Raw genomic sequence first — 24,528 nt, forward strand, 5'->3', positions numbered from 1 at the left:
TGATGGGCGGGCACACTGAGGGGAAAAGACTGGAAGCAGAGCCTGGAATTCTTCAGTCTACAAAAAAAAAAAAAGACAGAAAAAGCCTCATTTAAGGAGATAGACAAAAAGTCTAGAAAGATTCTCGGGGCTTAGTGGTTAAACAGGATTTCGAGTCTGACTCTGAGAAGAGGAAGATCTTAACAGGCTAAATGAGGAAGCAGATAGAGATTCAAAGAGGAAGAGGTGATTTGCAAAGCGGGCCATCTGTGGTCCGGGAGAGCATCCAGCGGATTCCTGCAAGTAGGGTGTCTTCAGGAAGACCGAGGTCACCCCAGTTATGTAAGTGGAGCTACTGGTGTGGAAAAACACAGCTGGGGTCGTGGAATCTTCTGGCAACTCAGCATAATGAGACATGCGCCACCAGAAACATCCCATTTGGGGAGCAAAGAATAAAAAAGAAAAGAAAAGAAGCAAGAAAGAGAGATTATAGAAATGTATACCCGAGGGAGGCAACGCTATCAAGCCAGTTCTGGGAACTTCGAAGAGAAGAAGCCAAGGGGCAATGAGAAACGGAGGTCATAAAGAAGGGGCGCTAAGGGAACACCAAGCCAACCATGACAGCCCACTTGTTGGTAAACTTAGGGTAGCATTTGCCTTTTTTTTTTTTCTACAGAATTCTAGTACTGCAGGATACCTACAGGGGGAAAAAAGAACCTTAATTTATGGGTAAATAAGGCTATAAGGGTATAAAATAAAGTTGGGGTGCTCCCAAGATCCTAACTGTGGGGACCTGGTGATGTGGTGCCTCCTTCTCTGGGATGGGAATGTTCAGCAGCAGCTTTGGCATGTAGGGAAAGTCAGCGTCCTGCCCTGGCCATGAGAGTCGCAAGTGTCTCCTGGTGCCAAATGTCCCCGGGGGCAAAATGCCCATCACATCCCTTAACTGATAATCACTGCTAGGCCGTATTCCCAGCAAACACCCAGGTTCGTATCCGCAGTGTGGTGTAAAGTATGTGTTCTGAAAGACTTGCAGAAAGTGATACTATCACTGAACTTCGTTAACCCAGAACTTTCCAAGCTCATTCAGCATCCTCACATTCCTATTTCTAACAAGATTAGCGAGCGAGAATTTTTGGTACACAGCATCTAAACCAAAACGAATCTGTGAAAGGGGGAAGCAGGTTTCTGCCTGACTAGGGAGGGGGCAGCAAGGGCACATGCTCTCTCTATGACGCAGCCCCCTTTCCCATCTCTACTCAGTTCCCTGGGATCTGACGAGATCCGCTTCTCTTGGGGAAACTTTTAGGCTATTCATGATATCAGGACACAGTTTTGTTCCACCACATGGACATACATGGACGAGAGAGAGACAGAGACAGACAAGAGTTCTACTTGTTGATATGGCATGCCTATTTAAGTTATTAACCAATTTTACTGAATTGGGAACAAAACTGGAACAATTCAGTTCGGCTGTCTCTGGAGTGGTTGAGAAAAACAAACGAACTTGGGAAGAGTTAAAGCCTCTTTTTCCTTATTTGCGTTGAAACTGATAGGCCGGGCTTGATTTTGCCAGTCCTTGGATGAAAGAAGCAATAGCACCCTCTAGTGGCCTCAGGCTCCAGGCCCTGCAGGAGAAGAACCGCAGCTGGCTCTGGAGTTGAACCATTGAACCACCCAGGAGCCCGAGAATCTTCCCAACACCACCACCCCCCACCCCGGCTGGAGCTTATTAAGCTAATAAGTACTCCTGGTGGTATCTTTTCCCCAGTAAAGTGTCACTGTGTGAAGAGTTTAAGAATGAAAAATGCTGCTAGGCAAGGTTTTATCCAAAGGAAGTTTTCAGCAAAATGATGGTTGTTAAGCGCTTTCTCGTCGCTGGCACCTACTGAGGTACTGAGCATCCTCACTGGCAGCACTGCACTAAATAAACACAGACCCCTGCGCTAAGTGAGCTCAAGTGCTGAGTTCTCTTAAGACCTTGTTTTTTCATGAGCTCCTGCGCCGAGTTCTCTTAACACCTTGTTTTTCATGAGAACGTCGTTTAGAGTTTAGGTGTTTGCAATCTATTTATAGAGTTTTCCACTTCCCTCTGGACGGAAGTCCACACTAGACAAGCCTTTACCCTAGCTGCCATAGTGACCGCAGAGGGCCAAGGTCAGATTATAATCAGGAGGTAATAAGAAGTTTCGTCACTATTGTCTCCAAGAGTGCCTGGCGCTTATTAAACGTCGGAGAGAGCCTGGGTTTCTGACTGCTGTTTGGAATTTTGTTGTTGCTGTTGTTTTCTGTTGGGAGCCGTGAACCCCCCCCCCCCAATCCTGAATTTCTGGTAAACAACTTGTAATGCTTGCAGCTGCTCTGAGCATGAGACCCTCAGGAGTTCCTAATGACAGGAGAGTGGTTTCTGGTGGATTTGGCTGGGGTGTGGCTTGATATATAAGCTGCCCCTGTACACAATAAAGGGGGCGTTCCTGTTTCAAGGAAGACCCGTGTCTCTGTCCCTGTGTCTTTGTGTGTTTAATCCCGAGGCCCTTGCCTGGGCAAATGGTCCTGTAGCGCAGGCGCAGCTCTACAGGAGTCGAACCGTAATACACGTAGTAGTACAGACAGTACAGTTGTCTGTTGTGCACATTGCAGTGCTGGCCAGGAAGCTCAAGAAACATTTCCTTGGGTTTAAATTTGAATCAAGTGAAACAGTTCTGAAAACATTCGTGCAAACTGTGAAGATGTCTGAAGTTTTGGAAGGTACACTATTATAAAGTCATGAAGAGGCCATGGGCCGGCCAGAGGACACATTTCTTTACTTTACTTATAACTTTATGGTGCCAGGGGGCTGGAGAGATGGCTCAGTGGTTAAGAGCATTGCCTGCTCTTCCAAAGGTCCTGAGTTCAATTCCCAGCAACCACATGGTGGCTCACAACCATCTGTAAAGAAGTCTGGTGCCCTCTTCTGGCCTGCAGACATGCACACAGACAGAATATTGTATGCATAATAAATAAATAAATATATTTTTAAAAAAACTTTATGGTGGCAAAGAAAAGAAGTGAGTTTTAAAAGAAAAAAAAGTTCGGCATGCAAAATTCTTTTTAAAAATCAGTCACTTCCAGGAAATGACAAACGTGGGAGAGAATAATTGTTTAACTAAGAAGAGATGTATTGCTGTTTTGCCTCGCCCGCCTAAGGCACCTGATTTGCCTAATAAAATACTGAATGGCCAACAGCTAGGCAGGAGAGGGATAGCTGGGACTGGAGAGCAGAGAGGAAAGGGGAGCCAGCCAGCCTGGCCAGACAGACAGACATGGAGGAAACAGAAAAGCAGGACAGACAGCATGTAGATGAGGTAAAGGAACTTCAGGGCAGCACACAGATTAATAGAAATGGGTTAATTTAAGTTAAAAAAAAAAACAGCTAGCTAGAAAGAAGCCTAAGCCAAGGCCCAGCACTCATAATTAATAACAGGCTCCATGCCATAATTTGGGGGCTGGTGGTCCAAGAATGTCTGCCACAGTCAAGCTGTCTCATAATTTAAACTTTATGTCTTCAAATTGTTTTAAATCCTCAACATCATATGTATTCTGCATCATTATCATCATCCTCATCTATTCATCAGGCCAGAAACGAAGGAAAAATGAAGATAATAAAGATGTGAAATCCTCAATTTAAAGCCTCTTTTCTTTAAACTTCATTTATGTATTTTGTGTGGACGACTATTTTACCTACATGTGCACCTTGTGCACCACGCGTGTGCCTGCTGCCTAAGGAGGCCAGAGGAAAACACTGGATGCACTGAAACATGAGTTACAAACAATTGTGTGCTGCCTTGTGGGTGCTGGGAACCAAACCCAGGTCCTCTGGAAGAGCAGCCAGTGCTCTTAGCCATGGAGCCATCTCTCCAGAACACATATGACCTCTTTAGATGCTAGTGGATAAAATTATATTGGAAGCCAGTGAAAAGCAGCCATACACACACGAGCCCAGAGATTATCCCTTTAATAAGTCGTACTGAAAGCAAAAGAAGGTACTACTTTGTGTTTCAATGATACAGATATGTGCTCTGAACACAGTCTATGCTCAAAATCTTTCCAATATTTTCCTATGTTGAACCAGCCTGGCATCTCTGGGATGAAGCCAACTTGATCATGGTGGATAATTTTTCTGATGTTTTCTTGGATTCGGTTTGCCAGTATTTTATTGAGTATTTTTGCATCAGTGTTCATGAGGGAGATTGGTCTATAATTCTCTTTCTTAGTAATGTCTTTGTGTGGCTTGGGTATCAGGGTAATTGTAGCCTCATAAAAAGAGTTTAGCAGTGTTCCTTCTGTTTCCATTTTGTGGAAGTGTAGTAGGAGGCCGCTTGTTTGTTCCCAGCTGCTCAGCACTGAAACATTCACATAGAAACCACATTATTTGCAATACTGTTTGGCCAATAGCTTAAGCATATTTCTGGCTAATTCATATCTTAAATTAACCCATCTCCATTAATCTGTGAATCACCACAAGGCTGTGGCTTACCAGGTAAAGTTCCAGTGTCTGTCTCCGGCAGGGCTACATGGCTTCTTGCACTGATTCCGCCTTCTTTCTCCCAGCATTTAGTTTAGTTTTCCCCACCAAGCTAGAGTTCTGCCTTGCTATAGGCCAAAGTAGTTTCTTTAATCATTAACCAATAAAAGCAACACATAGACAGAAGGACCTCCCACACCATGGAACAATTTAAGGAGTATTGGTATTAGTTCTTCTTTGAAAGTCTTATAGAATTCTGCACTGAAACCATCTGGCCCTGGGTGTTGGTTTTTTGGTTGGGAGACTTTTGATGACTATATCTATTTCTTTATCAGTTATAGGTCTACTTAATTTGCTTATCTGGTTTTTATTAATTTTGATAAATGATAATTATCCAGAAAATTGTCCATTTTCTTTAAGGTTTCCATGATCAAGTCGGCTTCATTCCAGAGATACACAGATGGTTCAACATATGAAAATCTGTCAATTTAATCCACCATATAGATAAACTGAAAAAAAATGATCATCTCATTAGATGCTGAAAAAGCTTTCAACAAAATGCAACATCACTTCATGAGAAAAGTCTTGGAGAGAGCAGGGATACAAGGAACATACCTAAACATAATAAAGGCAATATACAGCAAGCCAAAGGTCAATATCAAACTAAATGGAGAGAAATTCAAACAGATCCCAGTGAAATCAGGAATAAGATAAAGTTGTCCAAACTCTCCATATCTATTCAACATAGTACTAGAGTTTCTAGCTAGAGCAATAAGACAACAAAATGAGACCAAGAAGATACAAATCAGAAAAGAAGAAGTCAAGCTCTCACTATTTGCTGATGATATGATAGTTTACATAAGTGACCCCAAAAATTCTACCAAGAAACTTCTACAACTCATAAACACGTTCAGTAACATAGGAGGATACAAGATTAGTTTGAAAAAATCAGTAGTCTTCCTTTACACAGATGATAAATGGACTGAGAAAGAAATCAGAGAAATATCACCCTTCACAATAGCCACAAATGACATAAAATATCTTGGAGCAAGTCTAACCAAACAAGTGGAAGACCTATATGAATAAGAACTTTAAATCTTTGAAGAAAGAAACTGAAGAAGACACGGAATAGCAAAGCTAACCCCTGGAGAGACAAAGCCTCACCCCGAGGGACACTGTCTCCAGAATGGCCCTTGCTTCTACTGTGTCTATTCTGTTTGCTGCTGCTGTGTTCTGTTGTGTTTGGCACAGTGTAGTTAGTGTGTGATAGGATCCCACTGTATCTAGTGCAATTGTTTCTTGGGAAAATTCCACTCCTCGCTGGGCCATTTGCTTGCATATCATAATGAAGATGATTCTTATGAGAACAATGACGATTAGTTAGATCTATGATTTAACTTGACTGTCTGAATCAGCCTCAAAGTTCCATGTGGTTAAGACAGTAAAGATGATTAGGGAAATGGTTTAGGATATTCTGCCAATAGCTCCAATAAGATACAAAGAAAGGCAAAAGAGAGTCTAAAAGTTACCTTGTCTTTCGTTAGATGTGAGATTTGCTGAGTATAAAAAATAAGAACAAGGAAGTCTCATGCCTTATAGACCCATGAATTCTGCCTGTGGGAAAAAAAACAGGCTATTAATTAAAGAAAGCAATTATGTCCCTACATCCAAGGTTAGGCCTGAGTTCCTTGGTCATGGAGCTTACAGAGTTAATCACAGGCCGCAGTATGCACCTTGATAAAACGAAGTTGTTAAAGGAAATTAAATGACCCTATTGTGTGTAAAGAAAATAGTGGGTTAGCTGAGCACTTGTTTAAAGTTTTTTACAAACTAAAAGTCTACTACAGTGAAACAGCAAACAGCTGCCTGCCAGTGTAAAAGAACTGGCTGACATACACTTGGCTGGCTTAAAAGTTTGCGAATCAATTATGAAAAATCATTGCTTTGGGGTGAAGATGTTGTGGTAGGATAATTAATACAAGGAAAAATGTTTAACTACTTGCGGGCTTCTAAGGAAAACTTGTAACTTGTGGTCTTAATGTGATTTCTTCTTATGTAAAGATTTTAATTTGTTTTTGGAAAATATGTAACCTATGGCTGTGAGGTAATCTTTTCTTACAGAGAAATCTTTGTATTCAGTATAAAAAGGATAAGAGAAAAATAAGAGAAGGAGAAGGAAAGATGTAGAAAAAAATCGGGAAAGAAATAGAAGGGAACCATCAGGGAATAAGTAAAAGGAAAGCATCCAGGAAGAAACAAAAGGAGAACAATAGGGAAGGAGAAAGACAACATCAGGGAGAAGAACAGAACAGAGAAGGAACAATATGAGAACAGGCAGCCGAGAGCAAAAGAAAGAAAATGAAAACTTGAGCCTTGCGCCTCAGATAAAGTTCCCATGTGCGTCTGTGCACCTGTCCAGCAGTTTGTCTGCTCTCTGTCCCCCTCCAGTTTCTCTGGCCTGCAGCGACACAGATACAACCTTGTCCACTCACAACAGGAAATGGAAAAGCCAGCCCTACATCTCCTTTTAAAGTACCGGTGGCACATGCCTGTCATCTCAGAAAATGAGAGGCTGAGGCAGTGGATCACAAGTTTGAGGCTAGCCTGGACTACATAGCAAGATGGTGTCTCAACATGTACAATTCAATCTGGGCAGTGGCGTGCTCCCTTAATCCCAGCCACTGGGGAGCCTGAAGAAGGAAGACCTCCGTGAAGTCAGGTCCAGCCTGGTCTACACAGTGAGTTCTGGGTAGAGTAGAGGGAGATATTGTGTGGGCCTTTAAGCACGCAGTTAAAACTGAGTTTCTGAGACTCAGTAATGCTTTGTATTTGGGCACACAGTAGGCGCTCAGAACGTCGTGCTGAGTGATCAGCTCTAGGCACAATCTCCAATCCCAAAGCTGCAAACTCCAGCTAGAGTTCCTCATTTTCCCAGAAAAATCTATTGCTAATGAATGTCTCCAGGAAAGAATGATGAAGCATATTGATGCTGCCCATCCCGAGAGCAAAAAAGCTGTCTCTCCCGGTCCAGTTGTTTCTGTGTCATGAGCGGCCGTCCACCAAGCTGAGTGACTTCCATCTTGGGGCACCACAACCCTTTGCAAAAGGTCATCGCAGCTGGGTTTGTTGACAGTGGAGACCCGCAAATAGAGGGGCAAACGCAGTCCATGATTCTCACCTGAGTATCCAGTTCCTCCCTCCCACCCGCTGAATACAATTCTGCATCAAGATAATCAGTAGGTCCTCTGCTGAGGGACTGCCTATGCGCCTTTCTAATAAGATTTATTAATTATTATGATTAGTTTAATTGACCCCTTACAGACCCTGAGTCCCTTCAGCAAGAATAAAAAACAATGATGCTGGCCATGTCAAAAACTGGTTTTCTAGGCCATTTCATTGTTCAGCAGGGAGAATCCTTCAAAAACATACGGCAAGGATACCACAGCTCAAACCAGCCACCAAGCAGGGAAAGGTACTCTTCACCTGACTTGCTTAAGATGCATCAGGACTGTGCTTCTCAATGTTATTGGCAATGCTGATCGAGGTAAAAGAGCTTTGGAGGTGACCCCGTCTTTGTCTTCTGCTTTTTAAATATTTTCTCTTTCAAAACAAAAAAAAAAATCTCCCTTATTAATCTTTATGCCCTCTTGGACTTATTTTCCAGGCATTCATGACCTGGCCTGGGTTTCTTTCTGCTGCTATGATAAACAGAGTTGACTAAAAGCATCTGGAGGAAGCAAGGGTTTATTTCCTTTCTCAGGTTATCGTCCATCATCCAGAGAAGCTAGGCAGAAACTCAAGGCAGGAGCTTGAAGACAAAACTGACTGAGAAATGTTGTTTACTTGCTTGCTTCCTCAGGTTTATGGCTTGCTCAGATACCTTTTTTTTTTTTTTTAGTTCAGCCATACCTACCTAGGGATTTTGTACCGACCACATGATGCAGCTGGACCCTTCTACGGCAACTAGCAAATAGCAGTCAATATAACGCCCACAGACATAGCCACAGACCAGCCTGCTGTAGGCAATTCCTCCGCCAAGGTTCCTGCTTCCCATAATGTGTCTAGGTTTGTATTAGGCTGACAGTTAAAACAGCTACTAGCCAACTACTTCTTTCACGAGACCTGAAATTAAAGCCTGCACCGTTTGTCCTTTGCTTCCAAAGTTTTTCTCCAAGCTATACAAGATAAAAGGACCTCACTTCAAGTGTATTTACTGTGTAGAAGAAAAGAGAGAAGAGAGGTGAGGGAAAGGTATAAGAAAGAAATTGGGTTGTAGAGTAGGCTCTCAGTCTCAACTATCGAGAGTACGCAAGAAAAAGTATCTGAGTATCACCATTATCCGATCCAAGACTTCAGTGGCTCGGTCAAGAGGGTTAAGCTGCTCTGCCAGGGGCAACAGTATATGAGCAAAGAGAATGCGGCCTGCTCCTTGCCCAAAGGCACAGAACATGGTACAGTTATCCTCCCCAGAATAAGGGATCTCTTTTGGGGAGAACACTGTGACGTGTGTAAACTGATCGTGGTGGTTTGGATAAGAAAGACCCCGTAGGCTCTTGTTTGAATGCTTAGTCATCAGGGAACTGCATGAGAAAGCTTAGGTTTAGGTAATATGGCCTTGACAGAGTAGTGTGGCCTTGTTGGAGGTAGTGTGCCACTGGGAGTGAGCTTTTCTCTAGTATAATGTTTTTCTTTAGTACAAATGGCACCGAACACCTCATGCTCAAATTATCTTTGATCATTTATCATATCACAAAGCTAACATAATGTTTTACCTCCTGTTCCATTTTTAAAAATCTTAATGTATGTTCCAGGTAAACTGTCTTTTGCTGTGATAAACTACTTTGACCAGAAGCAACTTGAGGAGTTCTCCTCCTGTTCGATTTATTTCATCTCACAATTCTCTGGTCACAGTCCGTCACTGAGGGAAGCCAAGAAGGAACTGAAGCAGAGACCATGGAGCAATGCTACTTACTGGCTTGTCTCCATGGCTTGCTCAGCCCATTTTCTTACATAACCCAGGACCACCTGCCAAAGATCAGCACCACCCAAAGTAGGCGGGGCCTTTCACATCAATCATTAGTTAAGAAAATGTCCCTCCGTCTTGCCTACAAGCCAATCTGATGAAGGCAATTCTCCAACTGAGGTCCCCTCTTTAGAAGAGACTCGAGTTTGTATCAAGTTGACAAAAGCTTGTCTTGCACAAATATTTGCCAATGGCTGAGCTAATGGGTACCACAACTTTGTGGTCAGCCTGATCTACATAAAGAATTTCAAGCCAACCACTGTTGTAGAATATTCCTTTACACTGTATGAAGACGTGTCACTGTGATTGGTTTAATAAAGAGACAAATGGCCAATAGCTAGACAGAAAAAGGTTAGGCAGGCCTTCTGAGGACAGAGAGGTCTTGAGGAAGGAAAAAGACAGTTACCAGCCAGACACAGAGGGAAAAAGATCTACAGGAGGAGAGGTAAAAGCCATGAGCACGTGACAGTACATAGATGAATAGAAATGGGTTGATTTAAGTTAGAAAAGCTAGTTAGAAATAAGCCTAAGCTATAGGCCAAGCTTTCATAATTAATAAGTCCCTGTGTCATATTTTGTGATCTGGCAGCCCAAAGAAAAATCTGACTATAAGCCAGAGCTATATAGAAAGAACTGCAGAAAACAGCAACAACAAAAAATAATAAACAAATAAAACTCCGCCCATAAAAAAGAAGAAAGATGGGCATGTAGGTCTGTCAGTGGGGGTACCTTCCTAGCTTGTATGAGGTTAGTTCCCCAGTACTGCACATGCACCCACACACATGAACACACATACAAGTGGACAATGCTTATTATTTGTACTGTTTCCCAATCCAAGCTTAAAACATTTAAAAATGCTGCAGGCTGCTTAACAATTATTACTGGTATATTTATACCACCTTTAACCAATTGCACAGAACTACATTGCATAAGCATCCTGATTTTTCTTAAATTAATATATATATATATCATGTGTATATTAGTAAGTATATGTAGAATGAATTAATAAATTTCCTAAGCCAAACGTCATATCAATTTTGCTTCTTACAAATTTGTAAGAAAATTGTAGCCAATTTTCTTATCAAAGGGCAATAGCAATTTATATTCTCTACAGCACTGAGTACATTTTACCCAACACTGTGTGACCATTTCTCTTGGACTAATTAAAGAGGCTAAAATCAATGGCCAAAAAAGGTAGCTGTGACCTGGCAGTGGTGACACATATCTTTATTCCCAGCACTGGGAGACAGAGGCAGATGGATTTCTGTGAATTCGAGGCTGGCCTGGTCTACCAAGAAAGTTCTAGGACAGCCAGGGCTACACATAGAAACCCTGCCTCAAAGACAAAACAACAACAACAACAACAAAAGGTGGCTGAATAACTTATGAAGAAAGGCCAACTACACGTTTTTCTCCTTCCTCTGTGGATTAATACTGGTCTGATGAATAAATCTATTTTTAACCTGTGTATTTGGATGTTTAAAAAGATCTGGCTCTATTAACTGAAGAGATACTTTACTGTATTTCCTCTTTAGAGAAGAATATCATAAAGTTAATATGTCAGCTCCAAAGGAGAGTTACATGGACCAAGTTTTTAAAACCTGTTGATGTTTATGTGTGAGCATTAAGAGCATCCACAAGGTGGCAGCATACTGGTGCTTTTCAAAACTTTAGCTCTTCGGAGGGGAAAAAAAATCTTTGTAAAATCCAATATATAAATTCATTCTCCCGCTCTCCCCCCCCCCCTTCTCTCTCTAGCCCTGTCTCTCCCCCTCTCTCTTCCCATGTGTGTGTTGTTTTGTTTTGCTTGGTTATTTATTTGAGGCATGGTCTCTGACTAACATAGCCCAGGCTAGCCTCAAGCTCACCATGGCTATCTTCTTGCCTCTGCCTCTCATTTTCTCCGATTTCAGCACCATATCCTTCTGTGTCTGGTATGACTTAAACTACTTCAAATCTGAGGTGCCAGGAGAGCACAGAGGAGCACGAACTGAGTTGGGAATGAGAGGCAAACCCACGGTGAAGAGCCTAGAGACTGACTTAACCAGAACTCCTGTGATTGTGTGGAGGGATAGAGTGTCAAGGTGTGGATCTACACCATTTGGGACTGCCTTTGTCCCCTTTATGTTCAATTGCCCACCTTTGTGCTTCACCTAACGTCCATCTAGGTGACTATCATTTTGAAATGTTCAAACAAGACTCAATACCAGCCAACCCAAAGGCTAAGAACATCATCACACACAGCTGCATCCTCTCGTAGAGTGTCCCACTTTACTGTAACCCACAGACATGATGTTCCAGCTAAAGTATTCCTCGGTGCCTAGGTTTATTACTTTCTTTTGTTCTAGTTTAAAAATCACAAAACTGTTAGTAAGTCGGAACAAGGGTATTAAGGGGAACTTGAATCCATGTTCCTGGGCCATGGTCACTGGTATTTAGCTACAGAATAAATTACTTCATTCCATTTAAACTGAGAGCTGTGTTTTCCATTAATAACAAGCACAAACACATTTTTTAAAGTCAAGTGGTAAAGAAAAATCCTGTGCAGAATTAATATTTAAAAGAAAATGGGGGCTGGAGAGATGGCTCAGCAGTTAAGAGCACTGGCCACTCTTCCAGAGGTCCTGAGTTCAGTTCCCAGGACCCACATCTGTAATGAGAATCAGCGCCATCTCTGGCATGCAGGCAGAACACTGTATACATAAAAACAAACACACATACACGATGTAGAATGACAGGTGGGTACCCAAAGTGCTCTGAGAATTCTAAATGGTATGAAATATGAACCCGAAATATAATCTCTGAATAAGAAAGACAAGAAAGAGCCAGTCATTCCCAGACGGGAAGGGAAAAGCACTTCAGGTGGTAGCATGCTTTCCAGGGTCAGGGAGGGCTCTGAATTTGGAACCTGATTTAAATAGAGCTACTGTAAGTTTATTTATGACAACTGAGAAACGCAAACATCTTTAATGATACACTAGGTGATATTAAGAAATAATTGTTCATTCTTAGGTGTCACAATAACATTCTGGATATATTTTTAAATCCTCCTCACAAATAACTGTTGAAATATTTGTGGATGAAATAACTGTAGAGAGAAGGCCACAATTGGGAGCAGAAAAAGAGAATGCATCCAATCAAGGAGTTAGACAAAATCAACTGTGCCTGAAGCATTCCTAATATCATAAAAGAAAAAGGGGTGCCGGGCGATGGTGGCGCACGCCTTTAATCCCAGCACTTGGGAGGCAGAGGCAGGCGGATCTCTGTGAGTTCGAGACCAGCCTGGTCTACAGAGCTAGTTCCAGGACAGGCTCCAAAGCCACAGAGAAACCCTGTCTCGAAAAAAGCAAAAAAAAATTTAAAAAAAAAAGAAAAAAAGAAAAAGGGACTCCTTTCTGGCCTGCCCGCCAGGCAAAGATAAAGCACAGTAAATCTAAATTATCTGTGTGACCCAGTGGCACAGAGCTCCCCGCTCCAGAGACAAACACCGACTGATTAGGACATCAGGACCACCCTGGATTGCATGGCGGAATGACTGCTGGGAACCCCAGTGTAAGGGATGGCACTCAAGTAAAAGTTGCCATGCTCTGGTATCGTCCTTGCCCAGTCTTTCCTTGCAGCAAATATAACAAAAACACGATCTGTCTTTTTGTCGTCCAGTCTGACTTGGGTGAATTTTTTCACTGCCCACCAATTCCCTGCTGCAAGATTTTATTCTAAAAAAAAGAAAAATATGGGGACGGGAGAAATAGTTCCGAAGTTTAAGAGCACTGGTTGCTTCTCCAGAGGACTCGGGTTTGAGTCCTAGCGCTCTCATGGAGACTCGCAATCTTCTGTAGCCCCTGTCCCAGGGGATCCAACACCCTCTTCTGACCTCCTTGGGCATACGTGCAAGCTAAACACCTATACACGTCACTTCTGTTTTAAAAAGAAAAAAATATGAGGGTTTTACAAAGAGAGAAATTCATGGTTAGAACTGTATTGTTTTCTGTGTGTTTGTTTTCCAGCAGATGAACTTAGTAGAGGCTTAAGACAAAGCAACTGACCTGGCCTGGATGCCTGGTACAGATGAGGAATAAATAGTAGTGTTTCTGATCATGAAGAATCAGGTTTGCGGGGCTGGAGAGATGGCTCAGAGGTTAAGAGCATTGCCTGCTCTTCCAAAGGTCCTGAGTTCAATTCCCAGCAACCACATGGTGGCTCACAACCATCTGTAATGGGGTCTGGTGCCCTCTTCTGGCCTGCAGGCATACACACAAAACAGAATATTGTATACATAATAAATAAATATTTAAAAAAATTCCTCCGTGGCCTTCTTAGCACGGAGCTAAAAAAAAAAAAAAAAAAGAATCAGGTTTGCATTCCATGCTGTATTTAGACTTCTCAGCACGGCCCACGATCTCCTGCTTCTGTAGAGAAGCTCCCATGGAGAGGCAGATTGCAGGCCTACTCCAGACCTCCCATCAGAATCTCCAAGGTGGAACTCGGCAACAAGCAGCTTTCATGACGACAAAAGGTGATTTTTATAAGCAAGCGCATTTTGAAATTGCAGTTTTAGTATTTCAGAAAACCTCCCAGGAGAGCGTGGAGAACACTGCATTTGACATTTGTGTTACAGAAGAGAGTTCAGTTTGTAGAATAGCAGAAACCATTACCGTCCTTACATATACGCTTTTGAGTCGGGAGCAGGAAAAGGCTGGATTGCAGTAACAATCTGATATTCACGGGTACACAATCTAAACTCTCACTGCAACCTCATTCAAAATCTGCTGGTCAATTGCTGCCACTCCCATGGCTAGAATCATTTCTGTCCCATAGCCTATAGTAAATAGCAGATTGGGGTAGATAGTAGGGGTGAAGATTTGATGTTTAGTGGGTTTTCTGTTCATGCCACTTGTACCAGAGGAAAGTGGCACACACCGGCTACCTCAAGTGACCTGGGGAGGCAGCGGTCGATGGCCCTGTTCAGTGTCTTCCTTTCTGCCTCCCATCCCATACAGCTGAGTGGGAAGGTCATTTTCCCCACTTCCGGGAGACACAGGGGAGAGAACAATGCTCTGCTTTTACTGGATCTCCCTCATACTTTGGAGCCTAGCCTGGAACTAGTTCTTGTAGACCAGGCTGGCCTTGAACTCACAGAGATCCGCCTGCCTCTGCCTCCGAGTGCTGGGATTAAAGTCGTCCGCCACCACCGCCTGGCTCTTTTTTTTTTTTTTTAAGATTCATTTACTTATTATGTATACAATGGTTTGCCTGCATGTGTCCCTGCAGACAGAACTTGGAACCAATTCTTATTACCGGTGGTTGTGAGCCACCATACGGTTGCTGGGAATTGAACTCTGGACCTCTGGAAGAGCAGTTGTAAGACTTTAAGACAATCCTGAAGCCATTTTTGACTATTCTGAATCCTCTCAGCCTCTGTGCCATAGTGCTTCCCCTCCTCCCCTGGGAACCAAGGACCTAACAGCTACACTTGCACGTACTCAGTTCCTGAACAATTACTCATATACGTATGCTTTGGTTCTGTCCCCTGGGAAACGAGGTCAAAATGACCTCTTACCTCATCTGATCTGGCAACAGCTCTCCAGTCAATTATTGGTATTAGCCCTTTCAAATAAGCCAATCAGAATAGTCAAAGAACAACCCCCCTTGCTTCTGTGGCCCCTTTAAAAGTAGACTGTACCCGCTATTCGGGGTCCCTCGGCTTCCCGAATGCTGGGGGACCCTGTCATGACAGAATTAATAAAATCCTCATGCTTTTGCATCGGCTATGGTGTATGAGATGGTCTCTGGGGGCGACTCCTTCTCGGTGTTTGGACGCCAGAGTCCAACACAGTCAGTGCTCTTAACTACTGAGTCATCTCTCCAGCCCCATGTCGAACTCTTTATGAGAAGTCCCATATTAAATGATCTTCCAGCTGAGTAATGTGATTGCTAGCATCTAGATTGGTACCAAGTCTGCTGCTGGTGATTAACAGTCCAAGAGTTTTTTTCCTTTTTCTCTCTCTCTCTCTCTCTTTCTTTCTCTTCTTTTCCTTCTCCTTTTTCTTCTTTTCTCCTTCTTTTTCCTCCTCCCCCTCCTCCCTCCCTCTTCTCCTCCTCTTTCTACTGCTCCTTCTCTTTTTCCTCCTCTCCTTCCCCCTCCTCTTCCTCTTCTTTTTTTTTTTTTTTCTGAGACAGGGTCTCTCTAAGTTCTCTTGGTTGACCTGGAGCCTGCAATCTCTACGTAGGTGAGACTGACCTTGAATTCACAGATCACAGAAATACGCCTGCCTCTGCCTCCCACGGGCTAGGATTAATGCACCCCCCAGGCCCTGTTTTTTTTTTTTTTTTTGCCCAACAATTTCTAATCCTGAGGAAGGATTTAGAGAAGGTTCTAACAATAACCAATACTGTTCACTTCAAAAGTTTAAACACAAAGTACATTCAAATGAGGAATTCTACTTTTACAGCAAATATCTATTTATTTAGGTGTGTGTGGTCTATTTCGGAGGTTGAGAGGTTGACGTTGACTGTCTTCCTCACTTGCTCTTCACCTTTTTTGGGAGGGGAGGGGGATGTCTCGCTGAACGTGGGGCTCACTAGTTCAGGTAGAGTAGCAAACTTCAGGGATCCTGCTGTCTACACTCTACCCTGCCAACCCAGTGCCGGGCTTACCAATGAGCACCACTGTATCCAGCCTTTTGCATGGGTCCTCATGCTTTCATGGCAAGTGCTTTACTAACTGAGCTACATCCTCAGTCCAACATCAACGTTCTCCAGCCATTAACTATTTATTTAGTTATTTAGGCGATGTCTTGCTAAGTAGCCTGTCCTGTTTAAGGTCACCTTGACACGAGCCAGAGTCTTTTGGGAAGAGTGTAACGGGGCAAAGGTTTTTCCACCTTGTCTCAGCTGAAGCCATCTTTGGTCTCTACCCCCTGCCCCTGAAAAGTCCTGTGGGAAGGCGCCCAGTCCTGTTCTAGAAACTTAAGGTCAAAATGTCCCAGCTAACTGCATGGTCTTGACTCTTGTTAAACTACTTGCTTGCAACCGCCAACCAGGATGTGGGTTTTCTGTGTTCTCTGTCTTTAAAACTTCCTGCGATGCTTCCTCCCCCGTGCAAATACTTTTCATGCTTTTCCTCAGACATGCAGCAGCATGTTCAATACAGACTCTCAATTCAAACTTCAGTCCTTTGATTGCGTTGAGTGGTCTTTGGGTCTTTACCTCATAACAAGAGGAAATTTCAGTTAAGACAATGCCTTACCAGATGGGCCTGTGGACAAGTCTATGGCACATTTTCTTGATTGACATGGGAGGCCACAGCACACTGTGTGCAGTACCACCCTGGGGCTAGTAGTCCTAAAAGCTATAAGCAAGTGGGTTGAGCAAGCCATGAGGAGCAAACCAGTGAGCAGTATCCCTCCGAGGCAGTTCCTGCCCTGACTTCCTTCACTGGTAAGCTGTGATGTGGATGTGGAAGTGACGTGTCCCTTTCCTCCCCAAGTTCCTGATGGTCTTGGTGTTTTATCTTGGGATTTTTAAGTCAGCAATGGAAACCCAAACTAAGACAGCCCAGACTTGCTAGACCTCCAATGTTCCTGTCCTTGCTTCCCTGGTGCTGAGATCGCATGTGTGTAGCAATATGTCCAGCAGGCGACTTTCATGTTTTCTATTGTGAGAATGAGGCTCCTTGCTTCATAATAAAGAGCACTGGAGACTGAGAATAGTAAAAGTTGTGCAGTTTATCTTGCAACCTTGCACAGTCATGGTGGCAACCCAGACAAGAGGGGGCACAAACAAACTGAGCACCAAGAACAGTTTTTATGTCCTGAATGGTGGCCCCTTCCTCCTTATCTGCTTTGGCTGGGGGGGGGGCGGTAATGCAGGGTCCCACGGGTCACCTACCACTGCCATTTCTCTGTTTCCCAGCCCACAGGATGTGTGGGCTAATTTACATATTTTATATCCTCCTTATGTAAGGATTTTCAGGAGCATGAAAAGCCGTGAAGCACTTTACGTCTGAAAGCCATCAGGCCAGTTTGTCCCTTAGCCGTTTTTTTTCTCTAAACTTCTGAGTTTGGGTGATGGTAGCTAGACTAGCAAGTGCCAGCAAGGCCCAGACTTCCTGTTCATCTGTAGGTTGGTGTGCACTGGCTTAAGGCATTTTTGTTTTGAAAATGGTTCATTTTATTTTTTACATTTATCATCCTAAAAAAAAATTCACAAGTTAAACATTCACATATACTGTCTTCTATTTCCTTTTCATCTTTACAACAACCATGAGAGAGAAATACAAGATTATTCAACATATGTCCAAACACACACATTTTTGTGATATTAGACTATTTTCAGACAGTATTGGTTCCTTTCAAAAGTTTAATTGTCATCCATTGGTCAATATGATTTTTTCCTTGAAGCCTTGAAAGCAATTTTTTGGCTTAGCTGACTCCTTGGAACTATTTTACTATTTCAAATTAAATTTATGGGGACAGGTGAGATGGTTCAGCGAGGAAAAGCACTTGCTACACATAAAGGTGGAAGAACAGACTTCATAAAGTTATCCGCCGACCTCTGCATACATGTTATGACATGCATGTGCATACACACACACGCACTATACACAAGTACAATAAAATATTAAAATTCATACATTCAAAAACTGAGATGTTTAGTCCAATTTATAAATCTTACTTTCTTTCTAAGTGAGGCAAATTTTAACATCTACCTTTGAGTGGCTTGTTTTTGTTTCTTGAGGCTTGGTCTCCCTGTGTGATGCTACCGAACCTTGATCCATCTTCCTCAGTCTCAAGTCAGAGGTGTGCAGCAGCATGTTCTACAAATGTCGTCTTTTATTGGTACTTGGTGCCACTTACAAACTCAGAGATGCTCCAGCTAAATATGTGGATCAAGTTTATCTTTTAACACGGCTATCTGGCAGAAGCTATCCAAAAGTTCAGAACAATATGAATTTCCGAAAATTAAAATTCCTCCAAACTATAAGTTCTCTCAAACATTACTTATATCCTTTATAAATGCATCTTAATCTTTTCAACTTAATTTTCTAAAATTAAAAATTCACTAACACATTTCTGATTTCATGTAGACAGAGGCTGCTTGTTCCCAGCTGCCCAGACCCAAAATAATCAAACAGAAACTATATTAATTGCAATATTGCTTGGCCTATTAGTTCGTGTTTCTTATTGGCTAGCTCTTACATCTTACATTAACCCGTTTCTATTAATCTGTGTATCACCACGTGATTGTCCTGCGTTTGGCGTCTGTCTTCTGCAGTGGCTACATGGCTTCTCCCAGGCTTCACCTACTCTCTTGTTATATCTCTTCCAGCTATATTCTGCCCTGTCATAGGCCCAAAAAGCTTCTTTATTCACCAATGGCAATAAAACATATTTACAGCATACACAGTGGAATCCCACATTATCTCCCCTTTTCTGTCTAAATAAAAAGGGAGGTTTTAACTTTAACATAGGAAACTTACATATAACAAAACAGGTATCAAGCAAGAATTACAGTTACAATATTTATATCTACTTTATCTTTTATCATAACTAAGAAAAACTATAATTATAACTATCTATTCTTCAACTTCACCAAAAACTCCAGAAGAATATAATATTACTTAAGTTAAGAGAAAATGCATTGTAAGCAACTTTCAAAACTCTAGAATTGACAGAGACATCTTGCTGCCTGGACAGTCTGGGGCACCCATCTTCAGCCTACAGGCCCATTTTCCATGAAGCAGGAAATTTTAAAGACAGTTCCACCTATACTGGCAGTTTGTCAGTCATTTTCTTCTGTGTCCTGCAGAATGTCTGGCAGACTCTTTCATGAAGCAGGAACTCTAGAAGACTTTCTCACCTTTAGGCAACTTCAGCAGTCATTTTTCTGTGGGTCCTGCATGTCCAGTTTCTACAGAATAACATCAAGAAGTCCAGGCAAGGGCTGGAGAGATGGCTCAGTGGTTAAGAGCATTGCCTGCTCTTCCAAAGGTCATGAGTTCAATTCCCAGCAACCACATGGTGGCTCACAACCATCTGTAATGAGGTCTGGTGCCCTCTTCTGGCCAGCAAGCATACACACAGACAGAATATTGTATACATAATAAATAAATAAAAAAAAAAAGAAGTCCAGGCAAGAGCAGTTTCTTACCCAAATGACTAATAAACTCTATAAGGAGCCGCTTCAATGTCTATCATTCTCTTGAAGTAGATTGCCAAGAGCAGATGTGTCTCATTGTCATGAAAAGTCCTTAAGTTTTTAAAACATTTTAAATGCCATATTCTGCTAGTCTTTAAAGATTTGAAGAATATCTATCCATCTGAAATATATCTCTGTACATTTAGAAAACCTAACTAACATGACTACAAGCTTGACTATCACAGGTGACTGTATATTAACCTGTATTTCTTAATTATACATTACATTCTAAAATAAGGTGCACAAACATAATACCTTAATTAAGAGCAGAAATATACATACAACAAAATTGACCTTAAATTTGTATCAGTAGAACCAGGACCCATCCCACTGTAAAGTATTCATCTCTATAGCAATTTCAATTAATTAGTCTCATAATATCAGGACCTCTAGTGAGCTAAATTCTTGGTTATTATATACAAAGTTTGGAACATATATAAATCAAACCCAAAGTTTATGTAAAAGAATGTGTTTTGGGGCTGGAGAGATGGCTCAGTGGTTAAGAGCATTGCCTGCTCTTCCAAAGGTCCTGAGTTCAATTCCCAGCAACCACATGGTGGCTCACAACCATCTGTAATGAGATCTGGTGCCCTCTTCTGGCCTGCAGACATACACACAGACAGAATATTGTATGCATAATAAATAATTTTTAAAAAAAAAAGAATGTGTTTTGCTGAACATTCATTATTTCCCTGTATGTAAGAGCCAAATGAGATAGTCTTATCAGGTATGAAAATTGGGGCTAGTACACAAGCAAGCTTATTTAACTAACCAACAGTGCAGGGTCTCTGCTCAGTGGCTGATAATAAACCCCAAACCAAGGCACCTCAGAAGCAGTACTGAGATAATTTTAGCTCCATATTTTTATTACATTGCAATTATACTGTAATTCCATTCCTCACATATATGGCTATGCCCAAGACTCCATCCCCTGGGGTCAAATCACACATTGCTTGATAAGGAAGGTTGGATTCAATTGATTTATGTATCCTTAGGTCCTATTCTTTTTCCACCTTGCATTTTTTATTTGACAATCTCAAACAAGTATACAATGATCAAGTCCATCCCCAGCTCTTCCCTCCTCCCACTCAGCCAGATCTCATGTACTCTGGCTGATCTAGAACTTTCTATGTTATGATGTAGATCAGGTTGGCCTCAGGCACACAGAGATCTGACTGCTTCTGTCTAAAGAGTACTGTGATTTACTTTGCTGTGCACTTAGACTTTGCATAATTTTTTATTGTGATTTTGTTCATTTTATCAGCCTTTCACTGAAACTTTTCTTCAGACTGTTACATGAGAGAAATAGCCTAAGCAAAGAACATACTTCCGGGGTCTCTGGAATATGTTCTTCAACGTTTTCCTGCCCGTGGGTAGTGTGCCTTGGCCTGCGAAGGTTTAGTCTGTGATGATGTATGCTGAGTAGACCTAGGCTGAAAAGGCTTAGATTGGGGTCTATGTGGCTTGAACTGAGTAGATGTGGATGGGGAGGGTTTTGCTTGCGAGGGCTGGGGATGAGTGGGTTTAGCTTGGGAAGGATGGGGATGAGTGGGTTTAGCTTGGGAAGGCTGGGGATGACTGGGTTTAGCTTGGGAAGGCTGGGGATGACTGGGTTTAGCTTGGGAAGGCTGGGGATGACTGGGTTTAGCTTGGGAAGGATGAGTGGGTTTAGCTTGGGAAGGCTGGGAATAAGGGGCTTTAGCTTGGAAAAGCTGGGGATGAGGGTTTTTTCCCTGAGGTTGAATGGGCTTAGGCTCAAAGTGTTTGACCTGGAACTTGGGTTGATGGGAGTTGAACTGGCAGGTAGATGAAAGTTTACTCTCAGATGTGGACTGAGGGCCTGGCTGGAAAGCTGAATCTGAAGGCCTTCCCTGTTTAATCCTTTGAGATCCTTGATGACGAACAGGTATTTTTGGTTCTTGAATGGCTCCTGCTGGCTGACAGGACGGAGGGTGAGGGTACTTACCATGCGGTGTTGTCCTGGCAGGTTTTCTAGCAGCTTCACTCAGCTGCATGCCCTGGGCACAGGCTTTCACAGCCTGCGGCTTCCCTGCTACTGTTCTTGCTTGTGAGCCCAGAGAATGTGAGTGATCTACATGAGAGACCACCGTCCCAGACCCTTGAAGATTTCTCTCTGCCTGCGGGCTCTCGGGATGGTTCCGCACCTGAGGAATCTGTCTTTGTGATCTCCCAAATGTTCCACTCGAATGATGCCCCTGAGAAGCTCCTGAAATTTTCATGAATCCTTGCCCTGAATAAAATCTCCAGGGTCGGAAGTTCCGAGGACCAAAGCTTTTCCCTCTGTCACGTACCCTTGTATTCTGATGGGGCAAAGGATAGAACCACTGTCTTGGCTGTGACCCAAAGTGGGGGCTCAGAACCCAAGGGGCTCTCAAGGGCCCATGGTAAGAGTTACTTCCAAATGTGGTCGGCAGGGGCCACGGGTGTACTGGTGGAGGCACAAACACTGGAGTCTGGTGCAGATTCTGAGCATTCTGCCTGTCCTCACATTGGACTCCAGGCTCTCTGCCTGGCACCTGAGCTCGGCTTTCAGATGGGCTTTTTGTCTGACTACATGTTTGCTGGCTCTCACCTCCAGTCGTACTGGGGGAAAGTTGAATATCTTGAGGAATTTCAAAGTCTTGGTCTACCTGAATGCCCAGCTCCCTGGCCAGAGAGGCCATATCTTCTAGGGACACACATCTAAGCAAAGAGGACATTACTTCCTGGAGGGCAGCTTGAAGGGCCTCCATCGTCTTCCTTCTATCCCCAGCTTCTTCCACTTCCCAAAACAATAACTGTGACGGCTTCAGTCTCAGGATCCTTTGGAAAATCTGAGCCTCTTCACTCTCCTTGGCCTGAGGACCAAGGACAAAGTAGCATCTTTCAATAGCATCTTCCCCTAAAAACATCAGCAAGTCCCATTCCTTCTCACCAAGGCAGTCGGTGAAGAAGAACAGGGCTGAGGAAACTTCCACCAGAAAACCAAATTGAGTCCAGAAGCTTTCAAGATCTCCACGAAGGTTGGTCACAGCAACAGGCTTTTGGAAAACATGAGGATTTCCCCTTAGCTCCTTGTCAGGAAAACACCGTGTCACCTCCACCAGGCCATCAGAAATTTGCCGAGGAAGCACGGGAACGGACGGATCCTGGTGGAGAAAGATTTTGTGCGGTTTCTGCGGGGAGGAGCTGAGCAATGTGTTAAGGATTCTGGACTTGGAGAAGCTACAGTGTCCTAGCCGCACAAAAGAGATGACAGGCATCTTCCTGAAACTCAGGAATGCTTCTGTTTCCCTGGGGGGCCCCTCTGAGGACTGCGCTGGGTGCTGCTGTAAGTTTCTCATGGCCCCCAGCATTAAGATGCTTTTGTTGCTTTCTGCATCTGGCAGCAGCAGGGGAAGAGCGAACTGGCACTGGTACATGTTCGACAGGACTTCACGCTGCAGAGAGCTGTCCGAACAAAGCATGCAGGCACAAAGGACGTCAAGGGGGTTGATGGTTTGTATGTCTCCGATTTCTAAATTCTCTATCCCAGCCAGCAATTCTTCTTCGCTCTCTTCATCCGCCATCTTGGGTCTGAGGATAAAGTCTCTGGCTGTCAAGTCTAAAGCCTGCACCTTCATCAGGAAATTCCAAGCTAAGTCTCCCGGAGTCTCGGGTGTCCAGTCACTTGGTCGATCTATGGAAAATTGCTTCACAAAGTCTGGGAGAAGCTTTCTGCTTCTGTCCATGTTCAAACAGGACAGGACATGGTGGAACACTCTTTTTCTTTCTGTAAAGCAGAGAGGACTCATTATTGCCTTGTTCAGAATCTGTTTCCTGCCCTTAAAAGTACGTAATTGGCAATTTCACTGCCCAAAGTTGAAACAATACAAAATGAAAGTCTCATTTCACGGCCCTTTCTGCCCTGTCCTCCGTCTACGAGGCCTACTAATTTGACATAGTCTATGTCGTAGCCTGTTCTCTGTTGCTGTACTACAGACAATGACCAAAAGCACTGGGGAAGGGGAGGAGTTAACTCAGCTTATCTGTCCCAGTCATGGTCTACCAGAAAAAGAACTTCAAGACATGAACTCAAGGCAAGAACCTGGACGTAGGAACTGAAGCAAAAGGCCACAGAAGAAAACTCCTCACAAGTTTGCTTTATGTGGCTTGTTCGGCCTGCTTTCTTATACATCTCAAGACTACCTGCCTTTTTCTCTACAAGTGTTATTTCTAGTAACTAGAAAAATATATGTGAAAATGGGAGATAAGGGTAAAATAGAGACGGCATGTAACTTTTTGTGGGGGTGGCACTGCCCACAGTGGGCTGAGTCCTCCCACATCAATCATTAATCGAGAAAATGCCCCCCACAAATATGTCTACAGACAAATTTTATAGAGGCATTTTCTCAGCGGGCAAAGGTGTAAGTCTTACAGCTCTGAGGAGGAAGTTTCCCCAATGCAAGTATTGCAGCTCTGAAGTGAGAAGTGTTTTGAGAGTTGGGAGCCAAGGAATACCACAAGTTACACCACACAACAAGCCTCCCACAGATTTACAGGGAAAAAGACAGAAGCAAGAAGCACCAGAGAACTGAGTGGAAGGCAGGCTTATATAGGTTTCTTGGGGGTGGAGATTTCCATGGTGGGGATTGGTGGAATTTCAAGTCTTGAGCTCAGGGTGAGCTCAGGGATTAGTGAGGTTTCAAGTTCAAATTTTTTACCCGGCAAAAGATGGTTAGTAAGCTGGACAACCTGGGTTTCATCCCTTGGAGTCACACAGTAGAAGGTAAAAAAACAACTCCCACAAGCTGTCCTCTGACCTCTGCATACATGCCATGAT

At 43.1% G+C, this 24,528-nt stretch overlaps 1 protein-coding gene across 3 annotated transcripts in view; it reads right to left on the reverse strand.

Annotated features, from left to right (window-relative positions):
* Positions 1-4,120: 4,120 nt before the first annotated feature.
* Positions 4,121-24,528, reverse strand: part of Card6 (caspase recruitment domain family member 6) — a 33,457-nt gene continuing 13,049 nt past the window's right edge. For 2 of the 3 annotated variants that reach the window (XM_050138939.1, XM_050138937.1), the window contains one exon: positions 19,643-23,478. In XM_050138939.1, the coding sequence (XP_049994896.1) occupies positions 21,059-23,478 (2,420 nt within the window). In that variant the 3' untranslated portion in view covers positions 19,643-21,058. Of the gene's footprint in view, positions 4,362-4,495; positions 4,993-6,012; positions 6,098-19,642; positions 23,479-24,528 lie in introns of those variants that run through there. The other variant, XR_007591141.1, reaches the window with a different exon arrangement.

The sequence above is a fragment of the Alexandromys fortis genome, unplaced genomic scaffold (assembly GCF_014885135.2).
Source record: "Alexandromys fortis isolate MF-2015 unplaced genomic scaffold, M_Fortis_MF-2015_v1.1 scaffold_37, whole genome shotgun sequence".
Classification (NCBI taxonomy): Eukaryota; Metazoa; Chordata; class Mammalia; order Rodentia; family Cricetidae; genus Alexandromys; species Alexandromys fortis.